Below are 19,174 nucleotides of genomic sequence, written 5' to 3'. Positions count from 1 at the left end.
GTGGGTGGGGGGAGGAGGCCACACACTTTTAAACAACCAGATCTCACAAGAACTGATTATCATGACAATACCACCAAGAGGGATGGTGCTAAACCATTCATGAGAAATGGCCCTCATGATCCAATCACCTCCTACCAGGCCCCACCTCCAGCGCTGGGGATTACATTTCAAGTTTGGGTGGGGACACAGATCCAAACCATATCAATAGGAGTGATAAAAATAGGCATCCTTGACATATGTACACATGCCTCCACTTACTCGTGCCGCCATGGCAGCTCCCACATCCACCAGCAGCACCGTCCGCTCGACAGATACTGCGGGCCTGTCAGTTATCGAGTGTGACCGCTGCGGCCCAGAGTTGTCTCTGTGGGAAGTTAGTCCTCCGTTCACTGCGACCATGCCGCCGATACTCTACTTCAGGCAGCTCTGTGGTTGACTACTGGCAACATTGTTGGAGCTGGCCTTTTATTTTTTGGTGGAGGTATTGGTGGCACTATCCTATATGCCAAATGGGCTTCCCATTTCCGAGAAAGAGTAGAGAAAACCATACCTTACTCAGACAAACTCTTCGAGGTGGTTCTTGGTTCTGCACCTTATAATGTTCCATTGCCAAAGAAATCAACTCAGTCTGGTCCACTAAAAATCTCTAGTGTATCAGAAGTAACAAAAGAATTTAAACAGCCTGCCTCACAACTCCAAAAACAAAAGGGAGATACTCCAGCTTCAGCAACCGCAGGTGATACAGTGTTGGTCCCTGGGGTTCAGCATGAGGAATCTTTAAAAACTGATCACCCTGAAATTGATGAAGGAAAACCCACACCTGCACTTTCAGAAGAAGCATCCTCATCTTCTATAAGGGAACGACCATGTGAAGAAATTGCAGCTTGCCTTGCACAACAGGAAAAACAAGAACAAGTTAAAACTGAGTCTCTAGCCAAGAGCTTTGAAGATGCTCTGAGGCAAACTGCAAATGTCACTCTGCAGGCGATTGCAGCTCAGAACACTGTGGTCCAGGCTGTCAATGCACACTCCAACATATGGAAAGCCGCCATGGACAATTCTGAGATTGAGGGCAAGAAGAAGTCTGCTAAGTGGCACACAGTGCAAGGTGCGTTGAAGGAACACAGAAAGGCAGTAGATGAAGCTGCCAATGCCCTTCTCAAAGCCAAAGAAGAGTTAGAGAAGATGAAAAGTGTGACTGAAAATGCAAAGAAAGAAGAGGTTGCTGGGGCCAAGCCTCATATAAACTTCACAACACGATAGTTGATCTGGATAATGTGGTCAAAAAGGTCCAAGCAGCTCAATTTGAGGCTAAGGTTGTATCTCAGTATCATGAGCTGGTGGGCCAAGCTCGGGATGACTTTAAACGACAGCTGGACAGTATTACTCCAGAAGTCCTTCCTGGGTGGAAAGGAATGAGCGTTTCAGACCCAGCTGACAAGCTCTCTACTGATGATCTGAACTCCCTGATTGCCCGTGCACATCGTCACATCGATCAGCTGAACAGAGAGCTAGCAGAACAGAAGGCCACAGAAAAGCAGCACATCACATTAGCCTCGGAGAAACAAACGCTGGAAGAAAAGCGGGCATTTGACTCTGTAGTAGCAAAAGCATTAGAACATCATGGAAGTAAAATGCAGGCTGAATAGGACAGAAAGATAGAGGAAGTCAGAGATGCCATGGAGAATGAAATGAGAACCTAGCTTCACTGACAGGCAGCTGCCCACACTGATCACTTGCGAGATGTCCTTAGGGTTCAAGAACAGGAATTGAAGTATGAATTTGAGCAGAACCTGTCTAAGAAACTCTCGGAACAAGAATTACAGTTTTGTCATCTAAGTCAAGAGCAAGTTCAACTTTACTCTGGATATAAATACTGCCTATGCCAGACTCAGAGGACTCGAACACGCTGTTCAGAGTCATGCAGTTGCTGAAGAGGAAGCCAGAAAAGCCTACCAACTCTGGCTTTCAGTGGAGGCATTAAAGTACAGCATGAAGACCTCATCTGCAGAAATGCCTACTGTCCCACTGGGTAGTGCAGTTGAGGCCATCAAAGCCAACTGTTCTGATAATGAATTTACCAAAGCTTTAGCCACAGCTATCCCTCCAGAGTCCCTGACCCATGGGGTGTACAGTGAAGAGACCCTTAGAGCCCGCTTTTATGCTGTTCAAAAACTGGCCCGAAGGGTAGCAATGATTGATTAAACCAGAAATAGCTTGTACCAGTACTTCTTCTCCTACCTGCAGTCCCTGCTTCTATTTCCGCCTCAGCAACTGAAGCTGCAGAGCTCTGATCTGAAGATATAAACACGTTTAAATTACTGTCATATGCCTCCTATTGCATTGAGCATGGTGATCTGGAGCTAGCAGCAAAGTTTGTCAATCAGCTGAAGGGGGAATCCAGATAAGTGGCACAAGACTGGCTGAAGGAAGCCCGAATAACCCTAGAAACGAAACAGATAATGGAAATCCTGACAGCATATGCCAGCGCCGTAGGCACAAGAACCACTCAAGTACAGCCAGAGTAAGGTCTAGGAAGATTTTCGTAAAGTCGTATTTCATGTCAAGGAAATCAGCAGTGATACATGAAGGGTTTGCAGCAAGGGTCCCAAAATTGTCTAGACATGAGCAGGCTTACAAGTACCGTTCTAAATGTTAACACCTGTTGCATTTATATTCTTTCCACTTGCTATCATGTCAGTGAACTCCAGGAGTGCTTTCTTTGCAACTCGTGTAACATTTTCTGTTTTTCAGGTTTTACTGATCAGACTTGTGAGGCCAATCAAAATAATGTTTGTGATCTCTACTACTGTTGATTTTGCCCTCGGAGCAAACTGAATAAACAAGATGAAAACTGAAAAAAAAAAAATGCATCCTTGTCTCATTCAGTTCTTAGAAGAAAGGCTTTCAGCGTTTTTCCATTTAATATGATGTTAGCTGTGGGTCTGTCATACATGGCCTTTATTATTTTGAGGTATGTTTCTTCTGTACATGGTTTGTTGAGAGTTTTTATCATGAAGGATATTGAATTTTGTCAAATGCTTTTTCTGCATCTATTGAGATGCTCATATACTTTCTGTCCTTCATTCTGTTGATGTGATATATCATGTTTATTGATTTGTGTATGTTGAATCACCCTTGCATCTGTATGATAATTTCCACTTGATCATGGTATATTATCTTTTTGAGGGGCTGCTGGATTCAGTTTGCTAGTATTTTGTTGAGGAGTTTTGCATCTATGTTCATTGGGGATATTGGTCTGTACTTTTTTTTTTTTACTGTATTTTTGTCTGCTTTCGGTATCAAGGTAATTCTGGCCTCATAGAGTGAGTTAAGAAGAGTTCCCTCCTCTTCAATTTTTTGGAACAATTTGAGGAGAATTAGTGTTGGTTCTTCATGTGTTTGGTATAATTTGGCAGTGAAGCCATTCAGGCCTGGGCTCTTCTTTGCTGGGAGACCTTTTATTACTGATTCAATCTGGTTATTCATTATTGGTCTATTCAGGTTTTCTTTTTATTTTTAATTCAATCTTGGTAGGTTGTGTATGTCCAGGAAATTATTCATTTCCTCTAGGTTTACCAGTTTTTAGAGCATAGTCTCTGGTAATGTTACACACACACACACACACACACATATTTTAAAGACAGTCTCCCTTTGTCACCCAGGCTGGAGTGCAATGACCCAGTCGTGGTGTGGTCATGGCTCACCACAGCCTCCACCTCCTGGGCTCAGGTGATCTTCCCACCTCAGCCTTCTCAGCATCTGAGACTACAGGCATGTGCCACCATAACTAGCTAATTTTTGTATTTTTTATAGAGTTGGGCATTTGCCATGTTGCCCGGGCTGGTCTCAAACTCTTGGGCTCAAGTGATCCACCTGCCTTGGCCTCCCAAAGTGCTAGGATTACAGGCATGAGTCACCGTGCCCAGCCAGATGATCTTTTGTATTTCCATGGTATCAGTTGTAATGTCTCCTTTTTCATTTCTGATTTTGTGTATTGGGATCTTCTTTCTTTTTTGCTTGGTTAGCCTAGCTAGCTGTTTATTGATTTTTTTTATCTTTTTAAAAGACCAACTTTTTGTTTTGTTATTTCTTTGTATTTTTTTAAAGTCTATTTTGTTTAGCTATACACTTTATTGTCTTTTTCCTTCTACTAATTTTGGATTTGGTTTGTTCTTGCCTTTCTAGTTCCTTGAGGTGCATCATTGGATTGTTTATTTGAAATCTTTCTACTTTTTTTTTTTGAGATGGAGTCTTACTGTGTTGCTGAGACTGGCCTTAAACTCCTGGGCTCAAGTGATCATCTCACCTCAACCTCCCTAGTAGCTGGGACTATAGGCACCACCACATCTACCTTTTTGATGTAGGCATTTATTACTACTAACGTCCCTCTTAGCACTGTTATTTTTGTAGCCTATAGGTTTTGATATGTCGTGTTTCCCTTTTTATTTTTTTTTGAGAAATTTTTTGATTTCCTTATTAATGTCTTCATTAACCCAGTAGCCATTTAGGAACATGTTGTTCAATTTCCACATATTTGTACAGTTTCCAAAGCTCTTCTTGTTATTGATACCTAGTTTTAGTTATTGTGGTCTGAGAAGATACTTGATATTATTTTGATTTTTTAAAGTTAGTTGAGATTTGTTTTGTGGCCAAACATAGGGTCTGTCCTGAATAATGTTCCATGTGCTTATGAGAAGAATGTGTATTCTGCAGCTGTTAGATGAAATGTTCTTTAAATGCCTATTAGGTCCATTTGCTTTAAAGTTCAGTATAAATCCAATTTTTTTGTTGTTGTTGATTTTCTGTCTGGATGATATGTCTAATGGTGAGAGTGGGGTGTTGAAGTCCTCAACTATTATTGTATTGGAGTCTGTCTCTTCCTTTAGATCTAATAATATTTGCTTGTATATCAGACTCTTTTGGTATTGGGTGCATATAGATTTAGAATTGTAATATTCTCTTAAGAATTTCCTGTATGGCTGGTCCAGTGGTGATGAATACCCTCAGCTTTTGATTGTCCATGAAAGATTTTATTTCTGTTTATTTATGGAGGATAATTTTGCTGAGTATAGTATCCTTGTCTGTCAGTTTCTTTCTTTCAGCACTTTGAATATATCATCCCATTCTGTCCTGACCTATAAGGTTTCTGCTGAGAAATCCACTGTTAGTCTGATGGGGGTTTCCTTATATATGACTAGTTGCTTTCTTCTTGCTATTTTTAGAATTCTCTCCTTGTCTTTGACTTTTGACAGTTTGACTAAATGTGCCATGGAAAAGATCTTTTTGAATTGTATCTATTTGGGGATCTGTATTAGTACGTTCTTGCATTGCTATAAAGAACTACCTGAGACTGGGTAATTTATAAAGAAAAGAGGATTAATTGGCTCATGGTTCTGCAGGCTGTACAGGGAGCGTGGGTTGGGAAGCCTCAGGAAACTTATAATTAATGCAAAAGGCAAATGGGAAGCTGGAATGTCCTACATGGCTGGAGCAGGAGGAAGAGAGAAAAGGGGGAGGTGCTACACGTATTTAAACAACCAGATCTCGTGAGAACTCACTATCAGGAGAACTGCAAGGGGGAAATCTGCCCCCATGATCCAATCACCTCCCCCTCAGCCCCTTCTCCAGCATTGAGGATAACAATTCAACACGAGATTTGGGCAGAGATAGAAATCCAAACCATATCAGGATCTCTGAGCTTCCTGCATCTGAATGTTTAAATCTCTTGCTAGACTAGGGAAATTTTCACCTATAATTTTGCTAAATAGGTTTTCTTTTTTTGTTGTTTTGAGATGGAGTTTTGCTCTATCGCCCAGCCTGCAGTGCAGTGGCGCCATCTCTGCTCACTGCAAACTCCACCTCCCGGGTTCAAGTGATTCTCCTGCCTCAGCCTCCCAAGTAGCTGGGACTACAGGCACGTGCCACCACACCCAGCTAATTTTTGTATTTTTAGTAGAGACGGGGTTTCACCGTGTTAGCCAGGATGGTCTCGATCTCCTGACCTTGTGATCCGCCTGCCTTAGCCTCCCAAAGTGCTGGGATTACAGGCATGAGCCACCTGAGTTTGATATTACATATATGTGATGCTGTTTAATGATGTCTCACAGGCTCTTTTCATTTTTCTTAATTCTTTTTCTTCCTCTCCTTCATTTTGGATAATTTCTATTGATGTGCTTCAAGTTCATGAACTCTTCTTCAATCTCATTCTACTTTTACATCTATCATGTGGATTTTAAAATATCAGCTATTGTACATTTTAGTTCTAGCATTCCCATTTAAAAAATAGTTTCAATTTCCCTACTGAGATTCTCTATCTTTGATCTTGAGTTAATTTTGTATATGGTGTGAGGTAAGGGTTAAAAATAATCTTTTGTGTGTGGATATCCTGTTTTCCCACTGCCATTTGTTAAAAAGTCTGTTCTTCCCTCACTGAAAGGTCTTGACAGCCTTGCCGAAAATTATTTGACTGTAGTTGTGAGAGTTTATTTCTGGGCTCTCTATGCTATTCCATTAGTCTATATATTGGTCTTTATGCCAGTACCACAGTTTTGATTAGTGTAGCTTTGTAGTAAGTTTTGAAATCAGAAAGTGTGACTCCTCCAGCTCTATTCTTTTCTTAAGATTGATTTGGCTATTTAGGGTCCCTTGAGACTCCACATAAATTTTAGGATGGGTTTTTCTATTTCTGCAAGAAATGTCCTTGGGATTTTGACAGGGATTGCATTGAATCTGTAGATTGCTTTGGTTAGTATGGACATATTAACAATATTAACTTCCAATTCATGAACATGGGATGTGTTTCCATTTATTTCTGTTGCCTTTAATTTCTTTCAACGTTTTGTAGTTTTTGTTACACAATTATTTTAATTCTTTGGTTAACTCCTGAGTATTTTGTTCTTTTTAATGTATTGTAAATGGAATTGTTATTGTACTTTCCTTTTGAGATTATGCTTGTTAGTTTATGGAAATGAACTGATTTTTGTGTTTTGCTTTTGTATCCTGCTACTTTGCTGAATTCATTTATTCTAAAATTTTTGTGTGTGGAATATTTAGAGTTTTCTACATATAAAAATCATGTAATCTGTGAACATAGCTAACTTTACTTCTTGCTTTTCAATTTGGATGCTTTTTGTTTCTTTCTTTCTTCCTTTTAAAAACAATTGCCTAGTTGCTCTTAGTAAAACTTCTAGTACTATGCTGGCTTTGTTCTCAATATTAGAGAAAAAGCCTTCAGTTTTTCACCAGTGGGTATGAGGCTTGCTGTGGGTCTTTCGTGTATGGCTTGTATTGTGTTGAGGTAGTTTTCTTCTATTCTTAGTTTGTTGATTGTTGTCATCATGAAAGAATCTTGAATTTTGTGAAATGCCTTTTCTATATCAATTGAGATGATCACGTGGTTTTTTCCTTCATTCTGTTATCATGATGCCAAGTTCCAAGTGATGTGGTGTTGACATCTGTAGGCTCAGAGATTCTACTGTCCCTGCAGTACAGGGTGCACCTGGCTTTCTGCTGAACATACCCAGAAGTCATTCTGGCCCTTGGAACCTTCTATATTCAGCTCACACATATCCTGCTGTGGCTGTCCATGGGACCCTTCACTGGCCTCACATGCTTCCCTGGGAACATGCTTGGACCAGCTTGATTTCCTTAGAGCTGTGTCTCCATGCATGAGGGCCAGTGGTGTTGTCTCATCTTGGTTCTTAACTAGGAGGATTTCTCAAGACAAAGATCCATGGTCACCACTCACAAGAAGTTCTCTGTGACCCACACCCTTTGTCCCCACTCATCCTATGGACAAGTGATTTCCATGTTCTTCCTCCATCTGCTAGCTCTCATCCAGCTCTAAGCTCTCAGGACACCCACAGATCAGCTAGATACGTTCTGTTCTACCTCACATTGACTATGGAGCCTTCCTGAGCCATGAGAGGAGTGTAAACTTCTGTGGTTTAAGGACCATCATCACACAGAGAGGAAAATCTGGAGATCTGAGTTTTTGGAATCTCACAAAAGTAACTCAGGTAAAATTTTAAAGAACAAGGAAGAATCCAGATGAAGCCAGTAAAACACTCTGGCAGGTTTCCAAGCATACCAAGAGCTCGAAGAAGGTGCAATTAGTCATGAAGCTAAGGGCCAAACAAAACCCAGAGACACCTACAACAGAAAATTAAGCTCCAGGAGACAGCACTGAGGAAGAAAAACAAGGAAGACAGGTGTGCTTCTATGTTGTGGGGATGCCTGGGTCCAGGTATAAAGGCTGCCCAGGGAGGCCATCCCCAGACATCACTGCCCTCTGCCTCTACCTTATCCAGCCACACGCCACCATGTGTCATACCAGCTGCTCCTCGGGCTGCCAGCCAGCCTGCTGCATGCCCAGCCCCTGCCAGCCAGCCTGTTGTGTGCCCAGCCCCTGCCAGGCATCCTGCTGTGTGCCTGTGGGCTGCCAGTCCTCCGTGTGTGTGCCCGTGAGCTTCAAGCCAGCCGTGTGCCTGCCCGTGAGCTGCCAGTCTTCTGTGTGTGTGCCCATGAGCTTCAAGTCAGCTGTGTGCGTGCCCGTGAGCTGCCAGTCTTCTGTGTGCGTGCCTGTGAGCTGCAGGCCCATTGTGTGTGCAGCCCCCTCCTGCCAGTCCTCCCTGTGCGTGCCTGTGAGCTGCAGGCCTGTCGTGTATGCGGCTCCGTCCTGCCAGTCCTCTGGGTGCTGCCAGCCCTCCTGCACCAGCGTCCTCTGCAGACCCATCTCCTACAGTATCCCTTCCTGCTGCTGAGCATGAATCTCCAGACCCGCTGCTCCCAGTGCAGATGAGGCCACACCTGTACACTCCCTGGATGAGTCCTCAGTTGGTCTTCTGCACATGGTGCAGGTGAAAAGCCTGCTCAGTTGAATCCTCTGAATTCTGGATTGAGAATGTGACAGAATGATCTGGAGCCCTTGCTGACCTTGCCCATCCCCCCAGGGAAGTCTGGGGTCCCAGAGTCATTCTCTGACCCCATGAGAGCCAAATAAACCAGCTTTCCCCATGCAGCTCTGCATTTCTGGTCTTTCTTTTTTATTTCCATACTCCCTGCTATCTATTCTGCTGATTACATAGAATTTGCTGCTAAACCCTCTTCAGTGATCCCTTCACCCAGTGCTCATCAGAAGGTGGTGTCCCGGGTGGAGGGCGCGGCTGCAGATGCCCATGTGGTCTCTCCCAGGGCTCCTGGGGCCCAGGTGCAGTGGCCACAGAAGTGACTTACCCGCCTGTGGTAGAGTGGTCTTGCTTCCCCACTGGCTGTCCACTCCTGCTCCAGGCCAACAAGCCCTGCATTGATGGCCAAAGCCTCAGAGCATTGACGATTGGGTTTTCTGATGTGGTTGGTGGACGTCCTGTTTCCCAGGTCGCGGAGGATCTCAGGTTTACAGAACTGGATTAGTTCTGCAGCACACACTCCCATCACTGGTCCACAAAGGCTTGGTTTTTATTGATTGACTGATGATCAATTACTGAGGATCCTAATATAATAACCCCCCATGAACCCACTGCCTGACATAGAAATGAGAACATCATCAATAATTTACCAAGAACTTCTTGGGGCAGCCACTGTTGGGATTGTGTGCTCCTTATTCTGTTACTTTCTAGAAAAAATAGAGTTGAGTCATATCTCTATGTATTCCTGAAATGGGTGTTTTCTAATTTAGTAATTTCTGGTGATATGAAAAGGGAATTATTCAGAATGTAATCTGGAACTTGCTTTTCCCAGTCTGCGTTGTGCTGGTAGCATTCTTCTGCATTTCCCCTGTCTGGGCTGTATTCCCCTCCTGGGGGGCTCTGCTGTGACTGTCTCAGGTTAAACGTTCCCCAGTAGATGGGCCAGCCCTCTTGCCCCAGGAGTCTGCTATTCCAGATAGCATAGCCCAGAACTGTCCCCTGAAGAACGTTCTCACTACTGGCTGCCTTCGATTCCAAGATTTTTATTTGCCTTGGAGGCAAGTGTTGAGTTTAGGGTTGAAAAACTGGTTTCATCATCTTTTAGGCAAGGTGGTCAGGGACCTATTGTGTAGTTTAAACTGGGAGGCTTTGGATAAAACTGAGTGAGAAATGGAACCAATCAACCCAGACATATAAATGCTTGCAGCCGAACACATCCGAATCCATGAACACACCCAATGTGTGCACTATACAACGTGCACACACTTATGCACGCACATAAGCACTCTGGTCCCCCAGGCTGGGAGTTAGAGGTGAAACTGGAAATCAGAGCATGAGAGGAGGGAGGGTTGGTAACCAAAAAATGCTTCTGGAGAACCTACCTGCCCTGTGCACAGAGAAGCATGGATGAGGCCTGGCTCAGCCCCCGCCCTCCGGAGCTGTGGGGCCCTCGGGGCCACTTGGAGCCCAAGTTCTGTGATGCTAGTGCTCCACATGGGGCATGTGTTAGCAAGTCCAGGTTTTTGCATGGACGTATTTGTTTCTCTCTCTTGGGTAAATGTCTAGGAGTGGAATAGCTGGGTCATATGCTAAGTGTCTTTTTGCCAACACCATCCTGCCCTGATAAATGCAGCTTTATAGTAGGTCTTCAAATCAGCTAGTGTGAGTTCTCCAATTTTGTTCTTTTAAGAAGTTCTTTAGGCTACTCTAGTTTCTTTGTCTTTCCATATAGATATTTGAATAAGCCTATCAATATCTACAGAATTTGTGCTGAGATTTTGATTGGGAGTGTATTGAAACTATAGATCAATTTGGGGAGAGTCGACATATCCAGCAATCCATAACATGGTCTATTTATTTAGGTTTTCTCTGATTCTTCTCATCAATATTTTGTAGTTTTCAATGTATACATTTTATATATTTCCCCCAGAATTTATCCCTAAGTATTTTATAAGTTTAATGCTGTTATGGTACTATTTTTAAGTTTCAATTTCTGATTGTTCATTGCTAGTATATTAAAATGAAATTGATTTTTGTATATTGGCATTTTTTCTTTGACCTTGTTAAATTCACTTACTAGTTCTTGTAACTTTATTGTAGAATTTTGGGGATTTTCTAGGTAGACAATAATGTAATATGTTAATAGAGACTGTGTCATTTCTTCCTTTCCAGGCTGCATGCTTTTTACTTCACTGTTTAGGAAGTCCAGTATGGTAATAAATAGCAGAGGCAAAAGTGAATGTTCTTGCTTTGTTGTTGATTTTAAGGGGAAAGCATATAGTCTTTCATCATTAAGTATGATATTAGCTATAGGTTTTTCATAGATGCTCTTTAAAAGAAGTTCCTTTTAATTTCTAGTTTGCTAGCAGTTTTTATTCTGAATGGATGTTGAATTTTGTCAAAAGCCTTTTCTGAATCTATTGAGATAATAATATGGTTCTTCCTCTTTAGTCTGTTGATATGGTGAATTATAAGTTGATTTTTTAACACTGAACCAACCTTGCATTCTTGGGATAAATCTCACATGATCACGACCTTTTATCTCTTTTACATATTTCTGGATTTAATTTGCTAGTATTTGGTTGAGAATTTTGCATCTATATTCATAAGAGATATTATTAATAGTATATAGTTTTCTATATACTATGTACTATAATACTTTTGTTCAAATTTGATATCAAGATTATGCTGGCTCTATGAATTTAATCGGGAATGATTCCTTTCCTTCTATTTTCTGGAAGAGTTCATGTAGAATTGGTTATATTTCCTCTTTAAATGTTTGGTAGAATTTTCCAGGGAGGCCATTTGCCCCTAGTTTTATTTGTTGAAAAGTTTTAACTGAAAATTCAACTTCTTTAATAGATATGATACTATTCAGGCTACCTACTTCTCTGGAATAAGCTTTCATACTTTTGTCTTTTAAAAAATGTGCCAGTTTTATGTATGTTATCAAATTTAATGGTATGAAGTTGTTTACATCATTCCTGTATCATGTTTTTAATAATTGTAAGATTTGTAATGATGTCTCTTTTTCACTCCTAATATTGCTATTTTGTGTCTTTTTTTTCTTTTTATTATAATTTTACCGCTCAGTCTGGCTAGATGCTTATTCATTTCATTGTTCTTTTCAAAGAAGCAGCTTTTGCTTTCATTGAATTCTTTTCCATTTTCTACTTCATTTTTTTTTGCAGATTTTTAATTATTTCATTTCTTTTGCTAATTTTGAGTTTAATTTGCTTTTTTTCTTTAAAGAGCAAACTTAGATAATTGATTTCAGGACTTTCTTCTTTGTGAATATAAGCACTTAATGATATAATTTTATCCCTCTAAACACTATTTTAGCCATGTTCCATATATTTTGACATGTTGTCTTTTAATTTGTATTTAATTCAAAATATTTTCTAAATTCTCTTGTGATTCTTCTTTGACCCATGGGTTATTTAGAAGTGTGTTGGTTACTTTACAGTTCTGCAGGGTGTTTCTCGCTATCCTTTTCGTGTTAATGTCTAACTGAATTTCTTTGTGGTCAGAGAACATACATTGTATTAGTTCAACTTTTTTACATGAGTTGAAGTTTATTTTATGGCACTTTATAGTCTTTTTGGTGAATGTTTCATGTGCTTGAAAAGAATGTGTATCTGTTATTGTTGGGTGGAGTGTTCTGTCAATACCCATTAGGTCAAGTTGATTGACAGTGTTGTCCAGGCCTTCTGTATCCTTCCTGATTTTCTGTCTACTTGTTCTCTTGAAGCTGAAGTCCAATGACAAATCTGATTTATCTGTTTTTCCTTTCCCTTCTCAGTTTTTTTGTTGCATGTGTTTGGAAAGTTGGCTGTTTGGTGCTTACACATTTAGAATTGTTTTTTCCACGGTGAATTGATGCTTTATCATTATGTAATATTCCTTTTTATCCTTGGTAATATTTCTTTTGTGAAGTTGACTTTGTTTGATATTAATATAGCCATTCCAATTTTACTTAATTAATGTTTGTGTGGTGTATTTTTCCATCTGTTTACTTTTAACCTATCTATGTTTTTTATATTTAATGTGAGTCTTCTGGTAGATAGAATATAGTTGGGTCCTGAATTATTTAATCCAATTAAAAATCTCTGTTTTTTGGTTTTGGTGTTTAGATGATTTGCATTTAATTTAATTTAATAAATTAATTTGCATTTAATTTAATATTAGCAAAATATCACTTTGCTAATTGTATTCTATTTGTTCCATCTGTTCCTTTTTATCTTTGCCCTCTTTCTATGCCACTTTTTGGTTTAGTATTCTTAGTTATTCCCTTTTATATCTACTTTTTGTATACATCTTGATATAGTTTGGATTTGTGTCCCCGCCCAAATCTCATGTTGAATTGTAATCTCCAGTGTTGGAGATGGGGCCTGGTGGGAGGTGATTGGATCATGGGGATGGATTTCTCATTAATGGTTTAGCATCATCCCCTTGGTGCTGTCCTTGTGACAGTGAGTGAGTTCTTGGGAGACCTGGTTGTTTAAAGGCGTGTGGCCCCCCCCCGCCCCCCCCCCCCGCCCCCGTCTTTCTCGCCTGCTCTGGTCACGTGATGTGTGCCTGCTCTCCCTTCACCTTCCACCACGCTTGTAAGTTTCCTCACAATTCTGCCTCCCCAGAAGCTGAGCAGATGCCAGTATTATGCTTCCTGTACAGCTTGCAGAACTGTGAGCCAATTAAACCTCCTTTCTTTATAAATTACCCAGTCTCAGGTATTTCCTTATAGCAAGGCGATAATAGCCTAATACATCTTTTCAAACTTATTTGGCCTAAGATTTACAATACATACCTTTACTGTAACACAGGATACCTCTGGGTAATATGACGCCACTTCATCTGTAAGTGGCAGGACTTCACGGCAGTGTACCTCCATGTCCTGTTTTATATCCCTCGTGTTATTGTTGCCATGTTTTACTTTTACTTATGTTAAAAATCCCACAATGCACTGTCACTATTTTTGCTCTGGACAGTCAATTAGTTATAATGCTTTTTTTTTTTTTTTTTTTTTGAGACGGAGTCTCACTCTGTGTCACCCAGCCTGGAGTGCAGTGGCGCGATCTCGGCTCGCTGCAAGCTCTGCCTCCCGGGTTCACGCCATTCTCCTGCCTCAGCCTCCCGAGTAGCTGGGACTACAGGCGCCCACCACCACGCCCGGCTAATTTTTTGTATTTTTAGTAGAGACGGGTTTCACCGTGTTAGCCAGGATGGTCTCGATCTCCTGACCTCGTGATCTGCCCGCCTCGGCCTCCCAAAGTGCTGGGATTACAGGCGTGAGCCACCGCGCCCGGCCTATTTATATTTATCTTCTTTTAAAATAATTTCTAGAGCTCTTCTTTTCTTTCTTTTCTTTTTGTTCCCAGGACAGAGTGCAGTGGTGCGATCTTGGCTCACTGCAACCTCCGCCTCCCGGGTTCAAGCAATTCTCCTGCCTCGGCCTCCTGAGTAGCTGGGATTACAGGGGCCCGCCACCATGCCTGGCTGATTTTTGTAGTTTTAGTAGGGATGGGGTTTCACCATGTTGGCCAGGCTGGCCTCAAACTCCTGACCTCAGGTGATCCACCCACCTCGGCCTCCCAAAGTGCTGGGATTACAGACGTGAACCACCGCACCAGCCAAGAGGTGGTCTTTTCTTTGTGTGGATTCAAGTGTCTCTCTGCTATCATATTCCTTGGCTCAAAGAAATTTTTTAAGAATTTCTTATAGTGCACGTGTGCTGTTAATGAAGTCTTTCAGTTTTTGTTCATCTGAAAAAGTGTTTTCTTTCATTTTTGAAAGACACTTTTAGTGTCATAGGGTCAACGGATTTTCTTTCAGTATTTTAAAGATGTACTTTCGGTCCTGTGGTTTCTGATTAGAAGTCTGATGTAAACTCTACCTTTGTCCTTATGCTCGTAGTCTGCTTTTAAAATATTGATGCTTTCAAGATTTCCCTTTTTACCTTTGGTTTTTGTCAGTCACAGATTTAATGTGACATGTCTAGTCATTTGTGGTGGGGATATAGTTACCCAATTTGGGGTTCTCTGAACTTTTTGGATATGGGACTTTATGTATTTCATTATTTTTAGAATATTTCTCAACTATTACCTCTTTGAATATTTCTTCTGCCCTGCCCTCTCTTTCTTCTCTTTCAGGGACTCCAATTACATCCATAAATGAGGATTTGATGTTTTGCTCTTGTCTCCCTCCACCCTTCTCTTTCTGTTTCTCTTTGTGTTTTAATTTGGTCAATTTACATTTACACGTCTTCAAATTCAAAGCTTCCACACCTGGTTGTATCAAGTATACTGATGAACCCACTGAAGGAAGCCATCTGTGATACCGTATTTTGATTTTTACCATATCCACTTGACCTTTCTTATAGTTTCCATTTCTCTGCTGAAATTACCCATCTGTTCATTTATGTTTTTAATGCTTTACTCTTGATCTTTTCATCTATTCATTATAGTTATTGTAAAGTTTATACCTGATAGCTCTAACACCTGTGTCATTTTACTTTTTACTTTCTGTTTTTAGAGATAGTGTCTTGCTCTTTTACCCGGGCTGGAGTGCAGTGGTGCAATCTCAGCTCACTGCAGCCTTGAACCACCAGGCTCAAACGACTCTCCAGCCTCAGCCTCCCAATGTGCTGGGGTTACAGGGGTGAACTGTGCCCAGCCCCTGGGTCACTTTTGAATCCAGTTTTATTGATTTCTTTGTTTCCTGACAATGGCTTGGTTTTTCCTTGCTTTTTTGCATATCTTATAATTTTTTATTGAATATCAGACATCATCAGTTCCTTCTGGAAATGCGCGTGTCTCTTTTTCTGTCAGGTCATTAGTGTGTGGGGGGAGGTGGATGAGTCAATCTGGTCAGACATTGACCGTGGTTTGGGTTTTGTTGTTACTGTGGTTACCTTCAGTGCACCAACGGCTTGTGCTTAGGGTGTATCAGTGCTTGTGCTTAGGATGAGGGGTGGGGAGGTCAGCGCTTTTGCTCCACCCTAAGTTTCACACGCCCCTGCATACCTGACATTCAGAGGAGATCTCTACACACTTCTGCCTTTCCCCAGAGGCAGGCTGACGTTGCTTATTGAGCTGTGCCTGCTAGGCTGAAGCTGGAGAAAGGAGGGCTCTCTGTTGTCCTGGTCCAGTGTCAGTCTTAGGCAGGCCCTTTGCATGTGGGACTTGGAGAATGAGACTTTCTTGGACTTCCTGCTACCCCTCCCGGGGACAGACGAACTCTGCTCTGTATTTGTGGTGGGTGTTGTTTGAAAGAGTTTCCTCCCCTCTTTGCCACAGTAATCCTTTGAGGTATTGCATGGGATCTGGGGCCCAGGACTATTTCTTGTCCATCCTTCTGGGTAGAGGATTGTTTTCTTCTACCCTCCCCCAACACCCTCCATCTGGAAGCTTCTTCTCTGGTGGTCTTTATACCCGGGTCCCAGGCATCTGGGTAACATAAAAACACAACAGTTGTCTTCCTCATGGTGGTTTCCACTGTGTTTCCCAACATCTTATTACCCCACAGTGCAAGGCTTGGGGAGGGAGTCGGGGGACAGAAGCTTCAGGCCACTCCTCCAACCAAGGACCCTCCACTTCAGCTCAGCCATCAGGAAGGTGGCTCTCTGAAGAGGTGCTGCTGCCATTAAAGTGGGTATGTACCTTCAAGGAAAGAACTTACGAAATACTTGAAGATAAAAGAGAGAGACGAGGTGTATAGGGACAGCCGATTTATTTGGCTCACATGGGTTTTAGTTTCCTGCTGGAGTGAGAGAAGGACTCTGGCAGCCAAGACTTCCTTGAGGGGGTTCCCAGGGTCACGGAAGGTCTGAATCATTTTTCCACGTTCTCACCCCAGAGTTCAGAGGTTTCCTTGAGCATGCTTTTCATCTGCCCTATGTGTGCAATCTGGGGGTCCACCAGATGCTTATTCACAGAGGGATACAGGTGTGTACCCCCGTGTACCAGGAGCAGCTGGTCAGCAGCAGGAAGGGGTGCTGCAGGAGATGGGTCTGCAGAGGACAGTGGTGCAGGGGGGCTGGCAGCACCCTGAAGATTGGCAAGAGGGAGTCACATATATGATGGGCCTGCAGCTCACGGGCACGCACACGGAGGGCTGGCAGGAGGGAGCCATGCACACAATGTGCGTGCAGCTCACGGGCATGCACACGGAGGACTGGCAGCTCACGGGCACATAGCAGGATGCCTGGCAGGGGCTGCATATGCAGCAGGTTGGCTGGCAGGCTGGGGAGCAGCTGGTGTGGCACATGGTGGCGTGTGGCTGGGCTGGTACTGGGGAGGAGGATGGTGATGTCTGGAAGCTGCTTCTCTGGTGGTCTTTATACCTGGGTCCCGGCATCTGGGTAACACAAAAACACAACTGTTGTCTTCCTTGTGGTTGTTTCCACTGTGTTTCCCAACATCTTATTTTCCCGCGTGTACTTTCCCACGTCATGCTCCACCATAAATAGCTTCAGCCTTGAGGTTAGTTTCTTCTGTAAACAGGATGTTCTGGTTTGACGTTATGCAGGTTTTTTGTCAATATTTTTCGGGCTACTACTGTGCACATAGCACCACTGGCTCGACTCAAGGTACCGAATCCTGTTGTTTCACTTTTGTTTCATGCTATCAAGGAAGATGTTGAGGCAATAATGTATTTTGAGCTTTAATTTTGTAGAGTAAAACTTTAAAGCATAGGTTGGCAAACTATCGTCTGTGAGCCACATTTGGCCTACTGCCTGTTTTTCAAATGAACTGTTATTGGATCACAGCATGTCATTAGTTTATGTGTTGTCTGTGGCTTCTTTTGCACTATAGTGGCACAACTGAATAGTTATGGAAGAGACTGTAACATGCAAAGGCTAAAATATTTGCTGTCTGCCCTTTACAGAAAGTTAGCCAACCCTGCCATAGAGTAATCTATACAAGAAGTTATTTGTTCATGCAACAAATATATATTGTGTACCAGCAGCAACGAGGTTTTGGCCTCAAGAGCATTCTAGCAGTGGGCAATGAATAAATGAGTAAAGGAAGAAATGAATGCATGAAATAATTCCATACAGGGCTGAGTGCTGGGGAAAATGGGTTCAGGAGATAGTAATGGGGGTGCTGGTGGGTGGTCTGGGGGGCGTCTGTGAGGAGACAATGTGGCCATGGAGAGAGTGAGGATGCTGCTTCAGAAACTGGTATGTCCAGGGGAGGCAGGAATCCTGCACTCTGGGTGTTGGGCCATGGGTGCAGGTGAACTGGTCAGATCATGAGGACCCAAGAACCAAGCATCAAAATCCCATGCTGGGGGGTCTGGGATTTGGGGTTAGGAGTCAGATGGAAAAAGAATCAGTGAACCTGAAGACACACCAGTAGAAATTATCTTGTCTCAAGAAGAGGAGAAAGAATCTAGAAAAATGAAAAGACATATGAGACAGTACTGAACTGTCTAACATACTAGTAGTTTGAACCTCGGAAAGAGAAGAGAGCAATACTGAACCATAAATAAGTTTCAAAAAAATAATGGCCCAAGGCACCAAATATGATTAAAAAAATAACAACTTACAGACCCAAGAATCTCAGAACCTTTAGGAGGATCAATACAAAGAAAACCATATCCAAGCATCAAATAGTAAAAGTAATGAAAACCAAAAAAGTATTGAAGACAGTGGAAAAAAAAAAAGACACTTTTCATACAAGGTATAAGGTTCTTGCAAGGATGAGAAAATCCCTCACTTCTCAGCAAAAACAGTGGAGGCCAGAAGACAATGGAATGACTTCTTTAAAATGCTGAAAAAAAGTTTGCCAACCCAGAATTCTATACCTATGAAAAAAATCCTTCAAAACATGTTGAGGTAAAAACCTGTTCAGAAGAGCAAAAGCTGGGAGAAATCCTCCCCTGCAGATGTGCGCTGCAGGTGACGTGCACGGATGTCCTTTAGGTTGACTAGGACGAGGCCAGGTGGGCCCTGACCTGCAGGAAGGAGTAGGAGGAACAGGGGAAGGTAAAGGAGCAGGTAAATATCAAAGACGCATCCTTGTTCTTCTGTAATCGACTCCTAAGACAACCAACTTTTAAAATGGATTACTTGGTGACTAGCTCACAATCACTGTGGCTGCCCCAATTCTCTTGGTTTTTAAGTGTGATTCTGAACTATAGCAGTGAAAGGAGTTGCCTGTGAACTTGTGGCCTCGCCCGGCTTGTCCCTAGGCCTTAAGGTGACTCCCACATGGCCACAGATCGGCTCTGGGTCCATAGACTTCTAAGTTCTGTCCACAGCT

The 19,174-nt window shown here is 42.3% G+C and overlaps 3 protein-coding genes and 1 pseudogene across 4 annotated transcripts in view; 3 read left to right on the top strand and 1 right to left on the bottom strand.

The window, feature by feature from the left end:
• The window catches only part of TSPEAR (thrombospondin type laminin G domain and EAR repeats), a 214,484-nt gene that overhangs the window by 35,394 nt on the left and 159,916 nt on the right, over nt 1-19,174 (top strand). The window lies entirely within an intron of this gene.
• Nucleotides 237-2,236, top strand: LOC103787030 (MICOS complex subunit MIC60-like; annotated as a pseudogene).
• On the top strand, nt 8,284-9,022 carry LOC100990544 (keratin-associated protein 12-2). 2 transcript variants are annotated; one of them, XM_008977550.2, is made up of 2 exons: nt 8,325-8,397; nt 8,542-8,765. In XM_008977550.2, the coding sequence occupies exons 1-2, from the start codon at nt 8,325-8,327 to the stop codon at nt 8,763-8,765; spliced, it is 297 nt and encodes a 98-aa protein (XP_008975798.2). The 2 variants fall into 2 exon arrangements, with proteins under 2 accessions (XP_003823881.2, XP_008975798.2); XM_003823833.4 differs by having other exon boundaries at nt 8,284-9,022.
• On the bottom strand, nt 16,813-17,222 carry LOC100991542 (keratin-associated protein 12-3). The gene has a single exon (XM_003823835.6). The coding sequence runs from the start codon at nt 17,172-17,174 to the stop codon at nt 16,884-16,886; it is 291 nt and encodes a 96-aa protein (XP_003823883.1). The 5' UTR covers nt 17,175-17,222; the 3' UTR covers nt 16,813-16,883.

The sequence above is a fragment of the Pan paniscus genome, chromosome 22 (genome assembly GCF_029289425.2).
Source record: "Pan paniscus chromosome 22, NHGRI_mPanPan1-v2.0_pri, whole genome shotgun sequence".
NCBI lineage: Eukaryota > Metazoa > Chordata > Mammalia > Primates > Hominidae > Pan > Pan paniscus.
The sequence above is the reverse complement of the archived record's forward strand: the minus strand, read 5'-3'. Positions and strand labels throughout refer to the sequence as shown.

What these genes read in the sequence shown, in the direction of transcription:
- LOC100991542 (XM_003823835.6), bottom strand. Translation starts at nt 17,174, where the DNA reads ATGTGCCACACCAGCTGCTCCCCAGCCTGCCAGCCAACCTGCTGCATA.
- LOC100990544 (XM_003823833.4), top strand. Translation starts at nt 8,325, where the DNA reads ATGTGTCATACCAGCTGCTCCTCGGGCTGCCAGCCAGCCTGCTGCATG.